Here is a 19,404-nt window from a genome sequence, read left to right on the forward strand (position 1 = left end):
AGGTAAGGCACTGTGCCAGAATCAGATATTGCAAACCTTACCGGCATAGAATCTGAGTAAACTCCCTATTCTACAATTTTCACTGCAGGAGCTGACATACATATCTCAATACATATATTTTTGTTTACTGGGGAGTCATACAGAATTTAATTGAAATATCAGATCCAACAGTTAGTCCCAATAGCTATCCAATTTTCAGGAAATAAGAACATATGGAGCATAGCCATCTAGTCTGCATTACATCAATAAAGTTGCCTAGAAGTATTCCACAATTGCAGATAAATATTTGCATCACTAGTACCATCACTGGAGAGTTAGCGCCTAACACAGTTCACATTGAAATCAATGGGCTGTCAACGTGATGGATGCATGCAGTGCAAGACACTACAGTGAAAGACACTCTTCATAGCTATACTCTAGTATGACTAATAAATAGTGGTTTCCGACCCCTATTGAGACAAAAAATTCTCTAGTTACCTATTAAAGTGTTTCCTGACTAACAATGCCTGCTGATAAAGGGTTACAAGTCCTCCCCATATCACCTAAAATTAGTGGACAGTGGGGCAATGTACATTAATTAAAGACGTTTTTATAAAATGCAAATTAATTTTTGTGACTCATGCCTGGTATCTGAGACTATTCACTCTCTCAGGCTGGCACTGAACCATGCCCCATTATTTTGAATGATAGATCTGTGTCTCTTCAAATCACTACTCTGCCTCCTTGTATTTAGGAACCATCTGCTAATATTCAGACATATAAAGTTCTATGCACAGATGGTGCCCTGTGTTACATTCATTGACATGTGACCAAAGTGACATCATCGCAGGTCCTTTAGCCTTCTAATAATAGCAAACTGTACACCATGTAAGTGATCACATGAAATCTCAGCAGTCACTGCTGTGAATTCATCTGGTCAGATACATGCATGGGGTACAGTTTGCTATTGTTAAGAGGCTAAAGGACCTGAGATGATGTCACTCTGGTCACATGATATGAACTGTGACCAGTAAGTAGGCATAAGGCATGTGGAGTATACGTTGGGAGGGGCTGGATGAGCAGGACAACCCCCTCCCCCTCTGATGCCAAGTCATATATTATTAAAGATGATTTATGTGGATGTAAGAGGAACAATTTTTAGCTAAAAGAAGGATGTCAGTTAGTTAATATGGCTCTATAGGAAACAGTCACTGGCTGTATATGTGCAAATGAGGTGACAGGTTCCCTTTAAATACAACCTATCAAGACCTTCATGTTATCTGATCTCTTTGCATCATGATATTCAGACAGGCTCTTTGGTTACAAAAACATATGTTTTTTTTTCATTTTATTAAACAATTGGCAGGGGAATGGTGCCTCAGAGTGACCACTTCTCTGAGTTATGTGTGGCTGTATGACCTTTTGATCACTTTTTAGTTCCGTTCTGTAACTGGTTTTATATTTTGATAGATCAGGACTTTTGAAAAGCTGCAAAACGTGTTCATGGCTTTTAATGTTCGTATCTTTTTAGTAGTAGTTGGGAAAGGGGGTGATTTGAACTTTTAGGTTATCTATTAATTTTTTTTTACATTAACCCTAGGTTGTCTGATTGATCCTATACTGTGTACAGTATAATGGTTTTCAGTTATTTTAAGAGTAAATTTGAGCTCTTTGTAACCAAGGACCCTATCAAAATTCATTACTGCCTAAGGTACCCCTTAATGAGACTTAATTATCCGAGACTTGAAAGAATCTTTCCCTAATGGAAACATCACTAATAGAGATGAGCGAACATGCTCGTCCGAGCTTGATGCTCGTTCGAGTATTAAGGTACTCGAGACGGCTCGTTGCTCGGACGAGTATTTCCCCTGCTCGAGATCGAGCATTTAATTAAAAAAACACAGTGAAGAACAATGAAGAATAGAATAAAAACAGTGAACACAGTGAACACAGGATCATTTAAGTGAAAAACACAGTGAAGAACACAGTGAAGAATAGATTACAGATGTTCGGCACATCTGCTTACTTGTCGGAAGATACGCGCGGAACGGTGCGAACAAAATAGTATGTGAAGAACAATATATATGTGTGAAGAACACATTGAAGAACACGGTGAGCAGGACAGAGACAACGGGGAGCAGCACAGAGACACCGGGGAGCAGCACAGAGACACCGGGGAGCAGCACGGAGACATCGGGCAGCGGCAGCACAGAGACATGGGGCAGCGGCAGCACGGAGACATGGGGCACGGAGACATGGGGCACGGAGACATGGGGCACGGAGACATGGGCACGGAGAGCAGCGGGGCACGGAGACATGGGGCACGGAGACAGCGGGGCACGGAGAGCAGCGGGGCACGGAGACATGGGGCACGGAGACATGGGCACGGAGAGCAGCGGGGCACGGAGACATGGGGCACGGAGACATGGGCACGGAGAGCAGCGGGGCACGGAGACATGGGGCACGGAGACATGGGCACGGAGAGCAGCGGGGCACGGAGAGCAGCGGGGCACGGAGACATGGGGCACGGAGACATGGGCACGGAGAGCAGCGGGGCACGGAGACATGGGGCACGGAGACATGGGCACGGAGAGCAGCGGGGCACGGAGAGCAGCGGGGCACGGAGAGCAGCGGGGCACGGAGAGCAGCGGGGCACGGAGAGCAGCGGGGCACGGAGAGCAGCGGGGCACGGAGACATGGGGCACGGAGACATGGGCACGGAGAGCAGCGGGGCACGGAGAGCAGCGGGGCACGGAGAGCAGCGGGGCACGGAGAGCAGCGGGGCACGGGACAGCGTATCTCCCGACAAGTAAGCAGATGTGCAGAACATCTGTAATCTATTCTTCACTGTGTTTTTCACTTAAATGATCTTGTGTTCACTGTTTTTATTCTATTCCTCACTGTTCTTCACATCTGTTAACTTGTCGGGAGATAATATACGCGCGGAACAGTGAAGAATAGATTGCAGATGTTTGCATACATCTGCTAACTTATCAGAAGACATTCTTTTTCAATTAATTAACACATTTTATTCCCGAACCATGGTCCCTTTGAAAAATGCTCGAGTCTCCCATTGACTTCAATGGGGCTCGTTATTCGAGACGAGCACTCGAGCATCAGGAAAAGTTCGTCTCGAATAACGAGCACTCGAGCATTTTAGTGCTCGCTCATCTCTAATCACTAACCATGTCCATGGGCTTTCTATGCTGTAGCAGTTCAGTACTAGTCAAGTGATTAATGGCATGTTCTATACAGGAGGAGTCCACATACCATACTGTTATATACAAAGGATTCATTTGTACAAATAAAAAGTAGATAATGAAAAAATAGACATTTTGTATTCTGCAGCAGCATTTTATATTAGACCTTTGATGCAATGCAGAAATAAAATAGTTCTACACATTATTTATTAAAGATAAAGTAATGGGGATAAACCAGGATGGCTCCCGATTTATACATCACATACATAGACATTGTTTTTGTCTCCATCTGCACAGTATTTGTCAAATACTGTGCAAAAAGCAGGAAGGAAAGTCTTGAGAGGAGGCTATTGAAATCTATTGGGGGGGAGGTGCAGCAATGCTGCATACCCTTGGTCTCTGCTGAACATACGCTCAAGGAGGTTCTCTAGTGATGCCAATGTCCACATATGAACAATGACGTCACTGGGGAAACACCCTAAACATCAGCAGCAGCCAATCACTCCCTATACCTTCAGGGTGGAGGTGGATGCAGCGGGTGGACCCAAGCATATGTGACGTGTCCTTACAATGTAAAGTATAAACGTTGTGTGAATGAAGCCTAAAACAGCTTTGTAAGCTGAGACTAATAAGTATGTCCACAATTAAATATGTTTTTCACCAACAGGCACTAGCAGATGGTGAATCTACAAAAAGCTATACATGGCTGATATCTAACACAACAGGCAACCTAAAGCATGTTTATATTATCATAATTACATAAGGAACTATTGCAATTAACCCTATATATTGTCACTAATGATTTACAATACCGATGAATTCTTCATATCTGAACAAATTTTGAGTAACTCTAATTTTATACAGTAGCTTTATTTCAGTTTTGACTCAGTTTTGGTTAATAAAGAACATACAACATCCTTTTGTTAACAATTGTCACATTGCTAATATTGGTGAGAGAATGAACACTATCATTTATATACAGGACTAGGCAGCAGTATAATAGGCTGAAGTTAAGTCCATCTGTTGCTGTTTTGCTCGTGATGTGTGACTGATGGGTCTGTGTAGCAACAGGTGGGCAAATTTGCATATGGCACTTGACGTCAATTAAGAGAAATACATTGGGGGACAAATATAGAGAAAGAAGATGGGTTTAGCTAAAAATGCCACAATATGCATATGTTGTGTTATATGCAACTTGGAAAAATTTCTATTTATTTGCCAAAGCTACAGTAGTTAAATGATATCAACCATTCTAAAATCTAATTATAAAATCACAAAAATTTAAAGTAATTGATTACTGTAACTAACATTTGGTGATAGTACACATAGTACAGTACTCAATCAATGGTCTTTCCTGTGACTGGTAAGTTGGTTCACTAAACCTAGCGAGTGCATAACAATACCCTTTAACTCATTTCCCTAGAGAACATAAAGATTAGGTAAATACAACATGCTGGATCTTTTCCTTTCCCCAACATCATCTGTAAGGCAAAAATATGGTGGAGTTCAGACACATGGTCCCCCCTACCATCAGGAATCAGTGGTTCTAGCCAATGTTAGTCATTTGTCGCCCAGAAAATTTAGTACGGGGCATCATCCAGAAAATCAACTTTGAAATGAGCTGTAAATCAGTTTTATAAAAGCAAGGAGGAGGAGAGTTTAACACTGAAGTTGAGGCCTCATTCTCTGTGATTGAAATCATAAATCAGACTTCAGAAGATGAGGTTAGTGATGTCTCTGGATAAATGAACAACAATTACAGTGAAGGGGCTTTCTGAGGAGGGAGAGCTTGACTTAAGTGTTAAAATCTCCTCTCTTGACTTTGTACAACCAATTTACATCTCTCTTCAAAGTAGATTTTCTCGATTATGCCAGCACACTAGTGAAAGAAACCTGATTTGGAAGGTGTGAAGCTTCTTGAGAGCATGCTGGTAATGGTTTAGGTCAATTTCTGCTGACAAGTTCCCTTTAAATGTGTATGGCAGCCTTAATGTGTTATGTAGCCTTTAGTTTTAAAGCAATAGACTATCAAGTCTTCATGTGTAACATACTCAAATTAAAATTAACATTTTAAATAATATAAACCATTTTCTTTCGGATGGAACAATTTGCTATATATTTTCTTGATATTCTTAACAGGGGTGTTGCCAAAGCCTGGACTCAAGCTCATTTTGGAGAAGGAACTGGTCAAATTCTTCTGGATGAAGTGCAATGCACAGGAAATGAGTTGTCTATTGAAGAGTGTGAACGCAGCTCATGGGGGGAACACAACTGCGGACACAAGGAAGATGCAGGGGTTTCCTGTACACCCATTGCAGGTATAAAATTGATTAAATGTGGATTTTAAGTGGTTTTGTTCATAGATCTTTCAGGCTACTGGAATTTACAAAAGACATTCTCATGTTTTGCAAACAGTTCAAAGACAATATTGATTTTTGAGGCAATCTTCTGCAGGAAATGTCCTTGTAATTGAGAATACAAAGAAACCATTAAAGCACTACACAAAGTCAGCACCAGTGGGTTTAGGAAGACCCTGGATTATTGGGAAAATAAACCTATCATCACTCTAATTCTCCAATTTGTTGCTGAATGAAACTATTACGAAGAATTGCTGGATGTTTAGTCCAGTAATCTCATAACATTGTTACCTTTTCTATTGCATGTACTGAGGAACCAAAAATAATACTGCCTATCTATGTATTTTTCATACAGATGGTTCCATTAGACTAGCAGGTGGTAAAGGCAGCCATGAAGGACGTCTCGAAGTATTCCACAATTCACAGTGGGGGACGATATGTGATGATGGGTGGACTGAGCTGAATACACAAGTTGTATGCCGTCAAATGGGATATAAGTAAGAACCATTTAATGTCTACTAAGCATCAACTAGAAAACAGGTATAGCATATAAATGTCTGACACACAGCTTGTGATATTAAAATGGTTTAACCTTGATTCAAAAAAATATGACAGATACACCTTAAAGGGACCATCCAAAACTGCAGATGTTAAATAGGAGCCCTGTGGTTCCTTGTAACTTTGTGTATATTATTAATAGTGACAAGACTGGGAAAAACACCTTTATATTCCAGGGTTATAGCATGACTCGGAGCACACCCATCTTTTCACTGTACTTCTGCACATCCCCACCTATGTGCTCTGAGTAAGAGATGTAGAAGGCTTCTTGTTACATATTACAGCAGAGGGGGAAGCTGTAGAGTAGTTTGAATGCAGAAAGCAAAGAACATAGTAGTTTGGGGAGACTCCCTCAGCCCTCCAAATTCAACTTCAATCCTAGACTGTAATTATAAATGCATTTTTCAGTCATTCTCTGTTCCCCCTGACTATGAAGTAACATTTTTGTGCCATGGTTCACCTGATCTGAGGAGCTGTAAGCTCCCTCATATACCAATCAACTGATACACTGTGATTTTTGGACCTGATAAGCCAGAATGGTATGTTGCCGAAACGCGTAGTCCCTACCTTTTACTATTAAAGCCTCTATTATTGCACCTAAAATTATAGCAATTTTAAGGCACATTATACTCCTCATAGCTAGATTTATTCTTTTCTAGCCTCAAGACCCGAGATAGAGATTTGTAAAGGTTGTTAGCCAGTACATATCTAATAAAAAAGAAACTTATTCACTGTGGATACTCTTTTTTGTTACCACTATGTTCTGCATACAAGTAGGTGCCTATTCTTTTGAATACTTAAGAAATTGAATGAGATGTTACAATGACCTCTTCTGTCTTGGCATGAGGTCAAGAAATAGCTGTTCCTCTCATCAGTTGGCAGAGTACCCTTGACTCTGTAGAGACAGGTTTCGTAACAAATAAGAACATTTTTGAACCTTTTAGATTGTGATGTATTTGACATACAATGTAATTATCTAGTCACTGTAGTAAAAGGCCACGTGAATTTGACTTAGCTACAATGTGTCAGATTAACTTTTTTACTTTGTTTTAAAGAGAACCTTTCATCTTTCCTGTCTTGTATATTTCAGAAATTACTTGCATAAAATAACACTGTAATAGCTCTTTGATTAAATTGACCAATAGATGTTATTATTTACCTTCTCAAAGGGGCTTTGCTTCAGCTTTATCAAGACTTTTTTTTGTCATACCAGCCTTTTTTAACCTTAGAAATATTCACAATTACTAGTGAACTGCCAGTAATTGTGATTATTCCCCCTTCGCATCATGTCCACCATATTGGGCATGGAATGGCATGAAGGGGGGGGGGGTCAACATCATCCTGTGCACTATATATAACCTGCGAGCATTCAGGCCTGTAAGTTCACAGGCAGCAGAGCAATTGTACGCTAGGACTTAGCATAGAATTGTCTGCAGGTACAGCCATATGCCAGATACATCAGGAGGCTCCAGCCAGTTGGGAGGGGACTTCCTCATAAACAAGCACCCCGTTGTCAATTTATTTATAGACTTCTAGGAGGGCTAATAGAGTCTTAAGAAATGATGCTCCAGAATAATTATTTCATAAACAGCATGATGGGGAATCTATATTGCAACAGATTTCTCAAAGTATCTAATGCTGGATGTCTAATCTAGTCTAACTTTGTATTTTCTTTTGATAAAGAGTTTTATTTTGTGCTTGCCATTAGTTGGCTTATTTTTATGTCATAAAATATGTCAAAGTTTGGGGTATGATGACACAAGACAAGACCCACAGACCCCTTCTGCCCCAGGCATGAAATCGTCTAAAAAGTATGTAAAAAATGTGACACATTGGCTCACATTTATTAAAGTGTTTGCTCTAGTTTTCAAAAAAATTCTGTATTTTTCTTATGGTTTATTTTCTTCATGTTGATATGTCAGTCTTATAGGCATTGAATACAGATGGCACAGACATTGTAACCTGTAGTGAGTTAACCATATACTTTTTTCAGGGGCTCAAAATTTTCCATTGACGCAAGAGATTCAAATTTTCTGAACGTTTTTACAGATTCATTTAATATAACAGACTGAAGATAATACGTAGTGTAAGCATCAGTGGTACCTCTGCTGCATCTGAGGAAATGAGGTCTTAGATTAATGCCTACAGCTATAGAGTAATTAGTGCTAAAGAGCATCTGTGACCTATGAAGCAATTCAGTCATATAAATATCTCCAGTCTTCATGGGCTTGCCTCAAATAGATCCTTTGTTCATGGGGATTAGCCTTTGATGACCTACAATACATCACTATTATACACTTTTGCAGTGTCCTTCGCTTGCTGCCATGCAATTGAAACTTTATTGTTTAAGTGGATTCACAACCTGTCCTGACCATGTGATGGACACAATAGGACATGGTTTGTTACACCTCTGATAGCTGGACCATATCATTCATGAATCTATGGGTTCCATACAATACCAAGTAATCAGTGAAAAAGGAGGAAAACAAAGACGAAAAGTACTGTAAAAATGAGGTCGATCTGCCTGAGAACGGTTTTATTCCGCTCACCATCTTTGGTATAGTATCCACAACCACTTGTAAGAATAGTGTATATGAGATAGCAGCCAGCTGGATGCAGTCCTGTCTCTTAAGGAGATGTCAGGATGTAGAGGAAGTCTTTATCTGAGATCAACAGAAAAAAAATCATGCTAGACTATGGGAGCTGCCCCAAATAAACTGAGTGAGAAGAGCTGTGTTCTTTTCTATGTTTATTGGTAGAAAACTACAACAGCATAAAAACCAGTAACTTGCATCTGTGTTTTACAGATAATTTCACTTGTTACTGCTTAATTCATTTTCTGGAACCCTTTCTTCTTCTCTTCCTCTAAGCTCAACCCTAGCAAATTTTGTCTTGACCCTCTTTCTGCTGATGGTTAGAGATGACCTGGATATATTATCAGATTGGATTGGCAGCAATTGAGATGTTCTCTACAATCTATCCTTAAAGCAGCAGACAGACAGGCTTCAATTCATATTACAAAGTTCTCCCCATGCTCCATACCTCTTCTCACTTATCTCAATATTTCTGTTTTCTGGTCTGTGCTATTAAGCATTAATTTATTTAACTTATTTAATCTATCAGCTGACTCACTGTGGCAGGGCCACCAGTGGGGATACAGACCCCTGTTACAGCACCAGGTGTTGGGACCCAATGGTGGATTGCCGGTCCACCAGTGGTTCTTTCCCTGCATGAGCATTAGTTTTCAAGTAAAGCCAGAATGCAAGATGGTTGCTAAGGGCAAAATGTTATAAATTCCTAGGATTATTACTGCACCAGTTTTCAAGCAGAGCCAAAATATGGCATGGAGAGCAATTCTTGTAAAACAGACTGTAAAACAAAAGGAAGAGTCATTACTTAATAGTGCAGACATTAGCGGGTGGAAAGGTCTTACACCACATGTTTTAGAGGGCTGTACCACCCACGTTGACTACTTGAGTATTCATCTTGTACAAAGATACTTTTAAGCCTACATTTATGATCATAGACCCCCCTCTTGAACATCTCTGCATTCTAGTAGCTTGCCTTATTATCTGCTGCCATGAATGTATACACTGTTTGTGTGTGTGAATGTGAAGATTATTTCTACAGCATATAAGATTTTTTTTGTTTTCTTTAAAGTAGGTTTTCTAGATATTTGTCACCCTAGTGACTTTGTAACCAATTTCAACTGCATGAGATCATAAAAAAATGAAAATGATAGATTATGTAATACTCTAATGCTGTTTAATGAAGATAATTAAGATTGTTCAGGAAATTTTCTCAGTAATGGATTTCTATTATGCCACCAGTTTTGCTGTATATTAGGATATAATAAAATTAGAAGAGTGGAATGTTTTCAGAACATGTGTGTAATTGTCAAGAAATCAGTAGTGCAGTGTACTGTTAAAGGGTGGAAATGTGTACAATGTTTCAATTAACATCAAAAAGTAAAAGGGGAAGTTGTTTCAAAGGAAGGATTATGCTGATGGATACTTGATAAAGCAAACATAGCTTAATTTGGCAGGATCAGCCAACTACCTATTGTGAGTAAAATTATTCTCCCGATGTCATCCAGTTATATCATGGGAAGGAAGTATTTGGCACATTTAATTTCGACTAGCAATCCTTTTGTTCTCAATAAAAATAAGCCATTGCTAGAGGTTTACTTCTTTCTACATATTATAAACGCATGCATGCTTGCATATGTGCATGGAGTAAAAGAAGAAATCGCCACTAGTTAAATTTGTGTGACACCAAAGGTTATTGAAGGTGTGGGACAATCTTTACAATAATAAAGGACCAGGTGGTGCAAATTGACTCTTTAAAGGAAATCAACCACCAAAACAAAACAAAAAAAGGCTACAAATACTCACCCCAACTCCTCTTCACCTTCATCCCAGTGCTGTCCATTGCTAATCTTGACAGGCCGGGATCACCTAGAAAACAAATTTGCAATTAGCACCATGTAGCGCGGGGACAAGATGTCCAGCACTGCAGGCTGCTAATTATGCATGCACTTGCCACCTACCTCTCCCATGCTGGCAGGCATGCCCTCACACCTCTATTTCCCATGCAGGGAGCGGAAGAGGATGCCACGCGAAGGTGTGAATTCACGCCTCCTGTGTGACATTGCCTAGCTGTCTTGTGCTCCCAGCATGGGAGAGGGAGGTGGCAAAAGCGTGCATAATTAACAGCCCGAAATGCCGGACATCTTGTCCCTGCACTTCGTGCTGCTAATTATAAGTTTGATTTCTAGGTAATCCCAGCACATCACGGTGAAGAGAAACCGGGATGAGTATTTGTAGCCTTTTAATATTTTTTTTAGTGGTTAATTTCCGATAAAATCACATTGTGTAGAAAAGAGTGTGATGGCAACAACTCAATTACTGTCTATTAATTACCCCATTATAGATAATATATTTGTACTGTATGTGTTTGCTTTCTTAGATATGGGAAGATTCTTCTGGATAGTGACTTTGAGGAGAGCACTAGTGTCATCTGGCTGGATGATGTCACTTGTTCAGGCAAAGAACCCACGCTCACACACTGTATAAAGCATGACTGGGGCAAGCACGACTGCAGTCACCAGGAGGACATTCACTTAATATGTTATCCAGACACTGACCAGCACAGGGCTTTACCTGGTAAGTAATATGGTCATTCATGTTCTGCTTTTTTAGTGGGTGAAAGAGAGTCTGTCCAATCTGAGCGATCACAGAATTAGGGGCACAAATATAATAAGGACAGAAGTTTCCACCACTACAGAATGAAATTGCAGTTCATCTTTCGGAAATATATATATATACATGCAGTCCCCTACTTAAGAACACCTGACTTACATACGACCCCTAGTTACAAACGGACCTCTGGATTTTGGTAATTTACTGTACTTTAGACCTAGGCTACAATAAACAGCTATAACAGTTATCACAGGTGTCTGTAATTTAGATTTATTGTTTATCCTGGTTCTTATGACAATTCAACATTTTTAAAATCTAATTGTCACAGAGACCAAAAAAATTTTGACTGGGGTTACAATAATAAAGTATACGGTTCCGACTTACATACAAACTCAACTTAAGAACAAACCTACAGAACCTATCTTCTATGTAACCCGGGGACTGCCTGTATATATAAACATACTGTGGGAAAAATAAGTATTAAACACATCACCAAATAAATATATTTCTAAAGGTACTATTGTACCATTTCAGAAAGAACGTTTCAGAAAGACAATAATCCCAAAAACTCAGCCAAATAAACTCTCAACGTGTTTCAGCTAAAGAAAATAAAGCTGCTGGCATTGCCCAGCCAATACCCTGAACTCAATGCAATAGAACAGTTGTGGCGAACCTATGGCACGGGTGCCAGAGGTGGCACTCGGAGCCTTTTCTATGGGCACCCAGGCCATCACCCCAGGACTGAGTTCACCAAACACTGAATCCTGCAGTCGCAGGCAAATTAAGAGATGCTGCTCTCAGTGCTAGCTGACACTTCGTTGGCTGCTTGGAACTGCAGGAAAAGTGACAAGGTTTTGACAGAACTGCATTATCTTTGGAGGTCATCCTGCTGGACCCGACCATTCTTCCTTTACAGAGAGACCCTGGAGGAAAGCTACAATAATAATCTGAATTTGCCCTCCTTTTTTGAACTGGTGGCTTCAGACCGCCGATACAATTGAAAGATGTGAAAGAACAGGTAGCAATAAGTGACTGATTAAAATTTCATGTTGCCACTTCACCGTAAATAAGTGGATTTTGGTTGTAGTTTGGGCACTCGGTCTCTGAAAGGTTCACCAACACTGCAATAGAACATCTAAGGAAGGATCTAAGGAATTAAACTGAAAGTTCATAGAAGGAGCCCACAGAACCATCATGAGGAGCATTTGTGTGGAAGAATGGGCCAAAATCACATCTGAGCAATGCATCCAACTAATTCTCCACACAGGAGGCACTTTGAAACAGTCATCACCAGTACAATGTATTAAATACATTACAGTAAGCATGTTCAATACTTTGATCAAGTCTTTGCTGCATATTACTGTAACACCCGCGATCATTGGCAGCTTTGCCGGTGGCTTCAAATAGATGGCGGCGCATGGGCCAATTAATAAAAAAAAATTTGTACAGGAGGTTTTAATTTTTGTAAATGTATGAAAACATTATAAAACCTATACACGGCATAAAAAATAAATACCATCACTATGGAGTGCAATTTGTTACACAAGCCATCATAGAGCTCTTTATGTGTAAAAATAAAAAAGTTATAGAGTTTTGAAGGTGGGGAGTGAAAAATGGGAATGAAAAAAAAGGGCCAGGTCATTAATACACACAACTAATTTTATGGACATCTGGTTTGATTTCTTTTCCAGTATGCATTGGATGGGTTCTTACAGACATTTGATGAGAATTTCATGTCAGTATATTTATTTCGTAATGTGTTTAATACTTATTTCACCCACCGGATATAAATATATCCTGCACCTGATGAACTGCAGTTTCTTTTTGTGGTGGCGGGACCTTCTGCCCTTATTATATACAAGCCCCTAATTCTCTGATTACTCAGATTGCACCCACTCTTGTTATAGCAGGTTTTCTGTAAAACCTAAAATAGACACATACAAGATCTATCTGACACAGCCTATTAGGAGAACCAGAGGTAGAAAACAGTTTTCGATTAATGGTTATCTGATAAGTCCAGGGAAGTGAACTAGCACTATATAAATGTGTCAAGTGCTACGATCTCAACAATATCTAGAAGCAATTTTGTTCTACACTCAATAAATAAAATCACCACAGTAAAACATTGTGATAACAACGCAACAAATATTGCACAGGAAGTGGAATGTATCTCTGCAGCCATGGCATGAAGAGAAACTCCTCTGAAAATTATTCCTTGAAACAATTATTGGCCCACATTTACTTCAGGCTGTGCACCAGTTTTCTGGCATTCTTTCAGTGCGAGCTGCTTGCACATGTATTTAACCCCTTACCGACACGTGACGTAATACTATGTCACATGCCGGGTGTGGGTGCATGGAGAGGGCTCACGGGCTGAGTCCTCTCCATAGCCGGTAAGTCATTGCTGCATATTGATCCCCGCCAGCGGCTTCAAAAGGTGGTGGTACATGGGGGCTGCCATCTTTCCGAGGATCGTCCCTCCCCGTGACGTCATCGGGCAGTGGCGATCCGTCGCCATGGTAGCCTCGGGTCTTCCGGAGACAGGAGACTACCTCAGGTTAACCCATTCATTACAATGTGCTATCAATTGATTACAGAGATTGATAATTTTAGGAGGAGATTAGATAAATCATGAAAGCTGTAAATAGATTGACAGTGGAGAATGCCTGGGCTATCACCCATATATCTGACCCACCATGACCCAGCAGGTGTGGTGGTCACCAGAACGCTTGGCACCTATACCTATGGCTGCCTGCAATTCCGGCAATGTAGGTTGCAGGTATTAAGAAGGGGGCGGCGTTGGGGCATATTATACCTGCAGGCAGTCTTAGCACAGGATACACAACATTAAATAGAGGAGGAATAGTAGATATCTATGTGACAGGAAAAAGGTTTAGATCCTTCCGCCTAGTGCCGAGTCTTGCAGATTCTGAATTATTCCTCTCTTGCCATCTGGGACAGGGTGATTATAAATTGTCATATATTAGTTTCTGGTGAGCCTAGGAATATTAAAGGTGACATTTTAATGTTGCCATTCATTGTGACTCTGGCTAGTTGCCACCATGCACTGTAAAAGAAATTTAAGTAGCGCCAGTATCTTGGCAGCCACTGTGATTTTATTTCAGCGTGAGTAAAAAGAAAATGAAGCAGGAAGAAAACAAGGGCTAGAAGTACAATCCTATTCTTTACTGCAGCAGATAATGAAAGGTATGCCATAGAAAAATAAATGTATCTACTGAATATTAATGAAAGTCTACTAAAAACTAATGAAGTGTACAATTCTGATAACCGACCTGATCCTGGGGATAAAGGGGATATATATGGAAACACTATTAAAGAATAGAGTAATTAATTAGAGAAAAGGTAATTAGTCTTATTTCATTGTAAGCACATATCTCACACATATCCTATGTGATTTGATGTTCTAGTGTGAGTAAAAGCGCAAAAAAAAATCATTTTGCTTTTCATTTTCTAATCCCATTTAATAAATCCTTTAGAGTTTTTCCTTGAATTAAGTAATGCATTAGTTATTTTCATTTAGCAAGTATCCATATGTGTAATTGTGTGACTCCTTAGGTGTGACTGTTTGCAGATAATTTTAATTTTATGTTTTATGGTCCGTAACATTTTTCTACGCACTTTATGTTCTCTAATTGTTAGTGATTTAACTGTCTAATTGAAGAAATGATTGCGTATTATAACAAAAAAATACATGAAAACCGAATGGTTATGGATGATGAATGCCAAAAACATATTCTGTTGTTAACTAGTGCAGGTAATACTAGCATTTTCCTTATGTCTGCTGAAACGCACAGAGGTCCAGGAAGCTGACATATGGTTATGGCAAGGGACGCTGACAATGTAAAGCCACATGTTCGAAAATAGCAATTTAAAGTGTAGCTTTTCAATCAAGTTAGCAAATCTCATTTGTATCTAGGGTTATTTAAAGAGGATCTTTCATCACTTCCATCAACTCCAACTCTTTGAATCCCAGCATTTCCATTTTTTGCTTCCTTCCTTCAAAGATCCATAGCTCTTTTTCAGCGTACTGAGTTTTATGAGGGTATTTTTTGTGCATAGTAAATTGTACTTCCTGTTGGCGGAGACAGGGAAAAAATTCCAAATGCGCCAAAAAATTGCATTTCCAATAGTTTTTTGTAGGCTCTGTCTTTAAAGGGGTTGTCCACTTTCAGCAAATATTTGATATGATTTTGTGTAAAGAAAAGTTATACAATTTTTCAATATACTTTCTGTATCAATTCCTCATGGTTTTCTAGATCTCTGCTTGCTGTCCTTCTGTAGAAAGCTTCTATGTTTACTTCCAGTGGATAGAAATCTGCCCTTGGTCATGTGATGGACAGGCAGGTGCACAAGTTGTTATTATCACAACTCCTATGACGTATCAGTGATAATAATTGCTCATGCACCTGCTTGTCCATCACATGATCATGGACTGATTTCTATCCACTGGGAGTAAACGTAGAGATGAGTAAACCCTAGAGGGACTGATCCAGAAAGTAAATTTGAAAATTGGATAACTTTTTCCTTACACAAACCATATTAATTATTTGCTCAAAGTGGGCAGCCCCTTTAAGGCTTTCACTGAGGATAAAGCCTAGTTGTCATATTGGTACTGAAACTCCCCTTAAACTGTGCCAAATAAGCTCACTAACTGTCAGATGGGTGGTCCTGGAGTTGAGCAGACCGCCAAACTCCACTCTTCTGGAAATAGTGAACCAGATTGGCTGGGAATGCAACAGGTTATAGAGAAAATTCCACATAGCCCAGAATCAGCGGAACAATACCTATTAAAGGATGCAGAATATTGGGTCTATTCAAGGTAGTTAAATCACCTTTTTAAATCCCCTTCACCCAAGGTTCCCAGCTTTGTGTTCTGAAAATCTTATATGATTTGCTTTTCTACAATGAATAATTTTCCATTTATTTAATTCTTCCATCCAGGGTAAATTGGGAGGCTCCCATACATATTAGTGGCTAGCTTGAATCATAGGTTTGGCATACATTAATACCTATGACCAGTTGGTCAGCCATATTACATATTACACTGGGTTTGCCCCTCTGCCTCTCCAGACTCCTGAGTGGGAAACCGCATTCCTTATGTAGGGATGTGCAGTTTACAAGTTTACAAGGAATCATAAGTTCACATTAAAAAATAATCAGGAGGCTTCAAAACATTGACATTTTTTGTGTAGCATGAGAAATGTTTTTGTGGTGTCCATTAGCCCCCTTAGGAGAAATATAACACGCTTAATTCAACACAGGAATGCCATAAAGATCATCATGTGAATTTTACTATTCACGCAATAAATAGTTTTTTAAACTCACAAACATAGCTACCATCATTTCTCATATTTTAGCAATCACGTTGGGATATTATTAATAAAAATTTAACAGTTTAATTCCTTGCATGAGCGGCTTAGAAATAGATTTTCTGTTAGTTAAGGGACAAAAAGGCATATGGAAAGAGGACAGCTGGTCCAGAAATGATTGACACTCAGTCATCAGACCCAGGAGATTTACAGGCGGCCAATTTTCTGCCTGACCGACGATTTATCGTATCCTCAAATTACGTCAAGTCAAATAGTTTCCAAAGTTGCCACCAAATGGGACCTTGTCTATACTGTAATCATAGACAGCTCCATAAATATGGACTATATGGAATAACATACGCTGTAATAAATGTCCACACTGTGCAGACCTTGTTAGTGTTAAATTATTAATCTGTTTAGATTAAAGTGTACAGAAGAGGGTTACAATTCTTCATGATATTTCCTTGTAGTATGGACAAGTAGGTGTGATCCCCTTCAAGAGCAGCTGCTGGTGGTTTGATGGACTCATATCATGCAGAACCTTGCAGCTGGTTTCAGAAATTGAAATACAATTCCAGGACATCCCATTTTACAGATAGGAATTGCAGATGTTCTAGTTATTTCAAGTGAATACTAACGGAAAAATGATTAAATAAACTTGGTTTAAGTTTATGTGACCCTAAAACATCATTGAGGCACAAAAATGCTAACTATCTGTAATGACATGAACCATCTGTGCTGAGTGAGCCAACAGACTATTGAAATTCAACATGGTTCATTGAAGGTCATTCAAAATTACAACTTTTCATGAATCACTTACTTCAACACTGACAACCCTTTCAATGATTACGTTAAACAACAAAAACAGTCACCACAATAAATTAACTCGCCTCGGACTGCCTTCTGAGGTCTAAAATCTTTAGATGTCGCTGCAGTTTTCAGAGACAGCAGGTGATCCTAGGGAGAAGGGCGATACTACCACTTCTTCCTTCTCCACTCCTTACAGCATCGGGCTGAAGGAGGTGCTTTTCACCTTCCTGACACGGCCCATTTTTTCCAATCTGCCCTGTGTCACTATAAATGGTTATAACTTCGGAACGCTTTAACATATCCAAGTGATTTTGAAGTTGTTTTCTCGTGACACTTTGTACTTCATGAATTTTGGTGGTACGTTTTGCATTTATTTATGAGAAAATCATATATTTGGTGAAAATTTGGAAAAATTTTAATAACTAATATTCACCAAATGTCTACTTTATGTGGACATGGCTTTTTATGCATACTCTCATTTTTGTAAGATGCTGTGGGGCTTTGAACGTTTGGTGCGATTTTTTACATTCTCATAAAAACGCAAAATCCTGCTATTGAGGGACCTGCTAAAGGTTTCAAGTCACTTTGAGAGGCCTAAATAAAAGTAAAACCCCATAAATTACCCCATTATAGAAACTACACCCCTCAACGTACATAAAACAACTTTTATCAAGTTTATTGACCCTTTAATTGTTTTATAGGAGTTAAAACTAAATCGAATGCAATTTTGAAATTACATTTTTTTGGATAAATGAATGTGTTAAATTTTTCAGTGGATAAAACACCAAAACGCTCCACAAAGTTTGATACCCAATCTCTCCTGAGTATAACAATCCGCCATATGTGGTGGTAAACTGCTGTAGGGGCACACGCCAGGGCATGGAGGGGGAAGCTGCGCCATTCATAGCAGATTATGCATTGTCACTTTTTATTGGCTATACAATTTTTTTGGCAATTAGGACGTATGAGGGCTTATTTTTTGCAACATGAGATGCACTTTACAAATACTTCATTTTTCTGTAGCTTTTTTGGGGCTGTACACCGTACCATACAAATAACATATTATCTTTATTCTATAGATCACTACGATTATGGTGATACCTCATTTATATAGTTCTTACAGGGAATAAACTAATATGAAGCTTATTGCAAATCTTATTTGTTTTTGTATTGCCATCTTTTCAATTGACAGAGCTTGTTTAGGGCTTATTTTTTACGTGTTGAGTTGTCCTTTTCATTGGTACCATTTTGGCGCACATAAGTTTTTTTGATCACTTTTTGGAACATTTTTGTGAAGGGATTTGATGAAAAATTTACTTTTTTGGCAAGGTGTTTGGGTTTTGTTTTTATGACATTCACTGAGCGGGTCCAATAATGTTTCTCAGTTATTGCACAGAATGTTACGGACGCGTCAATGCCAAATATGTATTTTTTTTTGTGATTTTGTGTTTTTTTTTTAAAATTTATTAGATGTCTATAGCGAATGTTTGTGTCTAGGGGATGTTTTCTTTATTTTCTTTATTCTTTTTATTACCAAAATTTTTAAAAGTGTTTTAAACTTTTATATTTTAACAGGTTGGCTTGAAAAAGCGATGCTTTGATTGCTTGTTCAAGCCGTCATTCATATAACACAGTGTAATACAGAATCTCCAATCGCAGGTGTTAGAGGAGGGTGTCGGCTATTTCCCCATATAATAAAAAAAAAATCCCCCGCTACACTATAAAAACACTGCGATAGCCGTGTTTATACATATTATATATCCCAAAAAAATAGGGAATTCATTAATAATGTTAATTTTTAGTTAATTTGAAAATTAAAAAAAAAACATGTACTATAAATATAAATTTTTCCCATTTTTACCCCAAATAAGAATATAAATGGAAACATTTTTTAAAACTTTTATTACATCTTAACTAGCTCTATGTGTCCTGCCAAAAAAAAAAAACCAAAAAATTGTAAGGTAGTTTA

The 19,404-nt window shown here is 38.9% G+C and overlaps 1 protein-coding gene across 1 annotated transcript in view; it reads left to right on the forward strand.

Annotated features, from left to right (window-relative positions):
* Positions 1-19,404, forward strand: part of PRSS12 (serine protease 12) — a 104,299-nt gene that overhangs the window by 42,775 nt on the left and 42,120 nt on the right. The window contains exons 5-7 of the mRNA XM_072119201.1: positions 5,319-5,497; positions 5,892-6,033; positions 11,063-11,259. Coding sequence (XP_071975302.1) covers positions 5,319-5,497; positions 5,892-6,033; positions 11,063-11,259 — 518 coding nt within the window. The remainder of the gene's footprint in view (positions 1-5,318; positions 5,498-5,891; positions 6,034-11,062; positions 11,260-19,404) is intronic.

Source organism: Engystomops pustulosus, chromosome 1, assembly GCF_040894005.1.
Source record: "Engystomops pustulosus chromosome 1, aEngPut4.maternal, whole genome shotgun sequence".
NCBI classification, from domain to species: Eukaryota; Metazoa; Chordata; class Amphibia; order Anura; family Leptodactylidae; genus Engystomops; species Engystomops pustulosus.